Here is a 6,577-nt window from a genome sequence, read left to right as displayed (position 1 = left end):
GGGGGGGGGCTTTACATGCTGCAGTCTCAAGAAATTGTCAGAAATTATATGTAATAAAATTATTTACATGGTTTATGTAAAGCAGAGTGGTAAGTATTTTCTCTATAATTGCTAACATCATATTGACCCTTTTTTGCTAAGTAGATATAAAATGTTTGATGAGGAATCAAGTTCCTTGACATTATTCATTCATTTATTCATCAGAAGGACTAACAATAAGTATAAAATGTAGAAAAATATCCCAAACCCTGAGCTGTGTGTTGCACCTGTTGTTCTGTATATCCATCTGAATGATACCAACATTAAGAGAGTGATTGAAGTTGCTTGATCACATCTAACCTTAAGCATGTGTTTTTTTTATTATTATTTATTTATTTTAATTTTTGCAAAGAGGTTGTTCGTTAAAGACGGGGCAAAAAAGCAGTTTTGAACCCAACAGCAAACTCCCTGATCGTGTCTGAACATAATTAATCTTCTTTCTGCTCATTTAGTGAAAAATTAAAAAAGTTAAGAGTTATTTAGAATGCAAAAAAGACTCTGGGATCTAATTGAGCATTTTTAGTGATGCCATAAATGAATGACTGAATTTGTGTGTGTTTTGTTTTTTGAAATTGGCAGTTGGTTCACATAGTTAGAACTGCCCAGCTCTATCTTCAGGGGTTAAACACTGAAATGGAAAAATCGGAGATGGTGTAAAAATATCTTTGCCTTGGTACTGTCATACTCATGAGTCATGACACAAGAAGCAGGCACAGAACTGCCTACCATCACAGCCTTAAGAAATTGAATGGCCTAATAAAAGGCACATAAAATCACCTCTATATTCAGTGTTTAATTTTATGAATAAAATATTTATATATAAATATTCACTACCCTGCCATTCTTTAACACATCCCATGATGCTCATAAATCCAGCTTGCAACATTTCTCATTCTCCCTATCATTTTCTATCCTCACTCTACTTCAATATTGTCATACTTCAATATAATAGTTTAAAATAATAAAAGTCGCACAGAGGCCAACCTTATTTCTGTCTATTGAGAAAGCGAGCGTCCTTCTAACCATCAGGTCCTAAAGGTCGGCATCATGCTGTTATCACTAATTAGCCAATCGAAATATCCCTACATAAGAGAACCTCTCATCTTATCGCCAAAAATAGTCCGTCTGGAACATACTAAACTGACAAAATGTCTCCAAAATCCTCCGTTTCTCTGAGATGCGTGCTTCACGGATGATTCTCGTCCTGAAAAGATGGATTAGGAATGATATGTTCCTCAGATCTCCTTTTTTAGTAATGCTATCACCCTACTTGCGTACATGCGAGTGTGTGTGAGAAGAGAGATGTATCCGTATGTATGCATGTATATGCTCTTTGAGAACCAGGAGGCCTGTTTTGTGTAACACAGAACAGCCAAATCAATTAAAGTTTGGTTTTAATTTGTGTGTGATGTTTCTCCTTGGTTTGGTTGAGTGTGTGTGTGTGTGTGTTTGTCAGCATGCTGAAGCGTGGTCTTTTGTGCAGAGACATGTTTACATTCCTCAAGCTGTGAAAGACTGGTGGCGTTGCTCTCTCTCTTTTTCTCCTTTTATATTCCTCTTTTTTTTTTTTTTTTTTTTTTTTCTACCAAATCTGGATTACTAGTGCTCTACAGAGCCCCTAAAGGGACATGATGGGAAAAAAAATATGGAAAAAATATAGTCCTTTTTTATTTCTCTTTTTTTTTTTTTTTTTTTTTTTTCTCACTTTTTGTGCTTGTGCTGATGGGCCGCACTGAGTAACATTCACAGACTGCCCACTCCAGCTGTCATGATGGTAACTGACAGGGAGTTCACAGCGAGAAAAGGAGAGAAAGACGGATAGAGGCGAAGATAAACAGAAATTGAGTGGGCTGTGATTGCTTCACGCTGATTTGTAGACAGAGTAAAAGACGGATTTATGTATATGTGTGGGTGTGTGTATGTGTTATGAGGAAGTGAATGCATGGACATGCAAGTACGTACATGGCCGCTGGTAATTACCGATGATGGGAAAGGGCAAAATTCAAAACGTTCATCTGTTAGAGCTGTTGTTTCAAATGTGAATTCTCTCACTCAAATTGTTCCAAACCAAAAAAAGGTGTTGAAGAATATGACCTCTCTTTTCAGTATAATGAGAGTGAAGGTGGAATAAAGCTGTCAAGCTCCAAAATTACAAAAAGCACCATAAATGCATGTAAAAGTGGTCCTAAAACTGAAGACCGAATATATATGTTGTATACCGTATACATATACAATGTAAACACATACAGTGGCTGTTTGGGCAAGTTCATGAGAGAAGTGTCGATGCCTGATTCATGAATGATTCATTCTTTTGAATCAGATATTTTCAATGAATCTGATGTTCATGAATCAGACTGATTTGATTCTCAAGTTCAACTCACTGACTCAGTACAACAGTTAGTTGAAGGGCAAGCTTATCAGACATTAATTACCTTTCTTTTCACACAAATCTATCATCTATATAAGACTTTCAATATACCACAAGTCATATGGGCTATTTTATGAAACTTTTATGGTGATTTTGTGTCTTTTACACAAAGTCCCCATTCATTGTAACTGAATGGAAAAAATACCAGTACATTCTTTGAAATGTTGTCTTTTGAGTTCCACTTAAGAAAGAAAATCATATAGGTTTGGAATGACATTATGATAGAAGTTTCATTTCTCTGTGAATCTTTTCTTTAACAGTACAAGAGTGAACCTCTTATTTGTGTTTCTCTTGCTATCATTGTAGATGAATATAAGATGAAGGGAGTGGAGGAGGTGAAGTACATGCGTGGAGAAGAAGACCGAGTAAACGCACGCAACCAGGAGAACCTGGTGAGATACAAAACATGCCTGCGCAGTTGCGCACACACCTGGGAAATTCTTCCTGTGCAGTGGTGTCCATCATATTTTTGCTTAGTATTCACACACACACACCGCTTGAGGCTCATATGCCTGTTGTTGGCTTATACATTGAGAGGTAAAACTAAGCGTATGCATATGCAGTGCACACGTGTGCCGACATGTTTGGAATGTGGGAGAGGGAAATTCTAAAAAAAAATTCCTCTTTTGTCACAGACTCTCTCTCTCATGCTTTGACACTCACATTACCAGACAACATGTAATATTCTGGAGTTTCTAAATGCATCTTTTCTTACAAAATTTTAAAAATTTGAGAAAAAATTCTCAGATGTCTGGACTTATCTGGACTGATTCTTTCTCTAATGAGGAAGCTATGTATTCTTTTTCTTAATAATACTAATGATTTTAGAGATTTTGTTGTTTTTGAACCATAAAACAATACACTCTTACACATGCATATTGTTTTTTTTTTTCTTTTTCGCTTAACTAATAATGTTAAGGTTTCTTGCATAATGACCTAAGCTGTCTGTTTAGCTACTTTACTTTTAACACTATGTAAATTACCGTTATGATTGGCTAACCTTTTCACCTGTTAAAAGAGTAATAATGTCACTGCCAAGTTATTAAATATTGGCATTGACATGAAAATGTTGGTCATCATATGTTAATGTGCTCAGTGGGGGTGTAAAATGCTTCATTACTTTTTTTATTTCTTATCCAAAATACAGTTTTCAACATATTTCAAATGTAATAATCCACAATTTCAGATTCCCAATGTATTTTTTGCATGGAAAACCTTGAAAAGAATTATATTACATAATGAACCAAATTTCACATGCATCATATAATTTAGTGATCATCATAAAACTATTGTCCTGTTTCTACCCCTTTTTGCATCTTAGTTGCCATAAATTATCTGCTTGCATTGTGAACGAGTATGTCCACGTAGTGCATTTAAAATAGAGCAGGAAAAATCCTTTTTCCATGATAATTCCCCCTTTAAACTGCCCAGCTTAATGAAGTTGTACAGGCAGAGCAGGTGTTCAGATGCCCATGTTCCGATAAGGGGGGTGAGAGGAGAATAGAGACGCAGTGAAAGCGAGGGCAGCCCTCTCTCTCGCTGTCTCTCAGCAGGGCAGCATTCTCATTAGTAGTGGCCAGAGGAAGGTCACTCCCAGGGCCTCTGTATCACGCTGTGTTCCAGGCGGAGAAGCTGGTTCTGGCCCACGTCCAGAAACTGACAGGGCCTCTGCACCAGAGGGCCACCAGGGACTGAATTTGGCTTTGTTTTGAACAGTAGTAAGTGAAAACGTGTTCATTCCGGGTGTGTTTGCAGGAGAAGAGCTTGACGCAGCACAGGACCAAACAGCACAAAGAGGTGCCTGGGCCCAGCGCCAACAAGACGAAGTGAGTGGGTTTATACATGTGTCTTTCTGTTTACGGAGTGCGTGTGTTTCTGTTTGTTTTGTGTGTGCGGGTGAGGGCATTAAAGTTCTTGCTCTGTCGAAAACGTGCCAGAAGTCTGTAAATTGTGTGTGGTTTGTTTTGCTTTGTGGCCTGTCTTATCCCCTCTGGATCTCATTTGCATGTTCTGTTCGAGCGTGATGTGCCATGTTTCGTAACTTATTGTATGTAAACATAATGTGTTTCTTGCCTTCGGATGTAACCGTCAGTTTCAAAGTGTTTTATTGCCATAATTATTTCTAGTGAAATTGCATTTCTAACGCATCAATAACACAATTGTGATGTAAATAAAGAATAAATAAAAAGGCTAACACTTTATAATTATTTTTTGTTAAAAGTCATTTAAAGGAATAGTTCCACCATAGATGAACATGTCATTTATTCACCCTCATGTAGTTTTAAACTATTGATGACAACTGAACTGGAAAAAAAAAACTGTGATAATATCTGCGATAATATCATTTTCGTTGAATTTATTTGACCACTATAATTATGTAGTGAAAATCGTGACAGCCCTATTTGAAACCCATATTTTCTTTATTTCCATGAAAATGCAAATGGAGAGTGGAGCTATTGAGCTCCAATAGTTAACAAATAAGATTTTCAGCAAATAATGACTCAAATTTTTGTTTATTCCTTAAACAGAGGTGTCGTAAAACTACAAACATATTTATTATTGGTACTATATATATATATATATTTATTTATTTTATTTGGGGGGGGGGTTGGAGCTAAACTGCCTCAGTCCCCATTCTGATTTGTGTTTATATGGAAAAGAGCAGCATGAACTTTCTGCAAAATATTGTAGTGCTCAATTGAAGAAGAGAAGATACAGGTCTTATTAGAAAATCTAGGTAAATGAAGTAAGAACTAAATAATTTTTGGGTGATACGTTTAGCTATTTATTAAACATTTAGCATGAGATGAAAACATGTTTCAAAACATCTACAACTATTTACGTGTAAACTAATTTATGATCTGTTAACCATTAATATTTTATTTGTTTATGACTTAATGGACTTTAATTTTCACTGAGCTCTGAATGCTACGAACACATTAAACAGAAAGCTAATACATATGGTGTTCAAAATGTCTGGAGGTAAAGAAATTGTGTTTGAGGGAATGTTCATTAAGAATGTACAGTTCATTATTGTTTTGTGTGTATCGATGGAGTAATGCTCAGTTAATGTGCTTTGTGTGTGTGTGTGTGGAGGCAAGGGTTTATAGTCCCTGCTGTAATGTGTCTATAAAAATTATTCCTGCCCAGCCACTCTGGATCCTACAGGAGCTGGTAGCTTTGTGTGTGTGAGAGAGTGTGTATTTGTGTTCTTTATGCTTGTTGTAATGGAAAATTCTAGTGTATTTGTTGCTTCCCTTCTCCTACCCCCACTAACTTCCTCTCTTTCTCTCTCTCCATCTCTTTCTCTCTCTCTCTCTCTCAGCATACATACGTCAGAGAGTCAGCAGGAGTTCTTCAGAATGCTGGATGAGAAGATTGAGAAGGTAAGGGAGGGAGGAAAAGAATGAGGCACAGAAGTAAAGCAGGCAGCAGATGGGATAGAGATTTTAAAGGGCCAGTGTACATTAAACCACCCTTCAGAGGACTGTTCATTTATCTAGATTGTGACATTTAAAAGATTGTTTTGTCCTTCAGACTGTCTGGTACTTCCTGTAGACCTCTGGAGATAAAATGTTATATTTATGGCTCTGCTTTTTTCCCAGTACTTCCTTCTTTCCCTCTCTTATCTGTCTTTGTCTCTCTCTTAAGGTCTGAGATCAATTGGAATAAAATTTATTAAAGGGGTCATATGATGCGATTTCAATTTTTCCTTTCTCTTTGGAGTGTTACGAGCTCTTGGTGCATAAAGAAGATCTGTAAAGTTGCAAAGACTAAAGTCTCAAATCCAAAGAGATATTCTTTATAAAAGTTAAGAGTCAACCACGCCTACCTAAAACGGCTCGTTCTAACACGCCCCCACATACCTATGTCACTATCTGGGAAGATTTGCATAACACCGCCCAAATGTTCACGCAAAGAAAGAAGGCGTAACTTTTATTCTCGCTGTAGTATTGTTGTTGCCACCGCCTCCATGTCGTGAAGGCGCTGTGTTCTGTTGTGAAAGCGAAACTACTTTGGTTGGCCTTCCAAAAGAGGATGATTTCCACTTCGTCATGCCTGGAGCTGATCCGTGCTGGTCGCTGAGGAAATACAACAACTTTGCGCTGT

General features: G+C 37.1%; 1 protein-coding gene across 1 annotated transcript in view; it reads left to right on the top strand.

Moving 5' to 3' along the window:
- The window catches only part of LOC107676598 (uncharacterized protein C1orf21 homolog), a 34,301-nt gene that overhangs the window by 24,379 nt on the left and 3,345 nt on the right, over positions 1 to 6,577 (top strand). The window contains exons 3-5 of the mRNA XM_016471178.1: positions 2,774 to 2,859; positions 4,223 to 4,293; positions 5,793 to 5,853. Coding sequence (XP_016326664.1) covers positions 2,774 to 2,859; positions 4,223 to 4,293; positions 5,793 to 5,853 — 218 coding nt within the window. The remainder of the gene's footprint in view (positions 1 to 2,773; positions 2,860 to 4,222; positions 4,294 to 5,792; positions 5,854 to 6,577) is intronic.

Source organism: Sinocyclocheilus anshuiensis, unplaced genomic scaffold (assembly GCF_001515605.1).
Source record: "Sinocyclocheilus anshuiensis isolate Anshui unplaced genomic scaffold, SAMN03320099.WGS_v1.1 scaffold1403, whole genome shotgun sequence".
Classification (NCBI taxonomy): Eukaryota; Metazoa; Chordata; class Actinopteri; order Cypriniformes; family Cyprinidae; genus Sinocyclocheilus; species Sinocyclocheilus anshuiensis.
The sequence above is the reverse complement of the archived record's forward strand: the minus strand, read 5'-3'. Positions and strand labels throughout refer to the sequence as shown.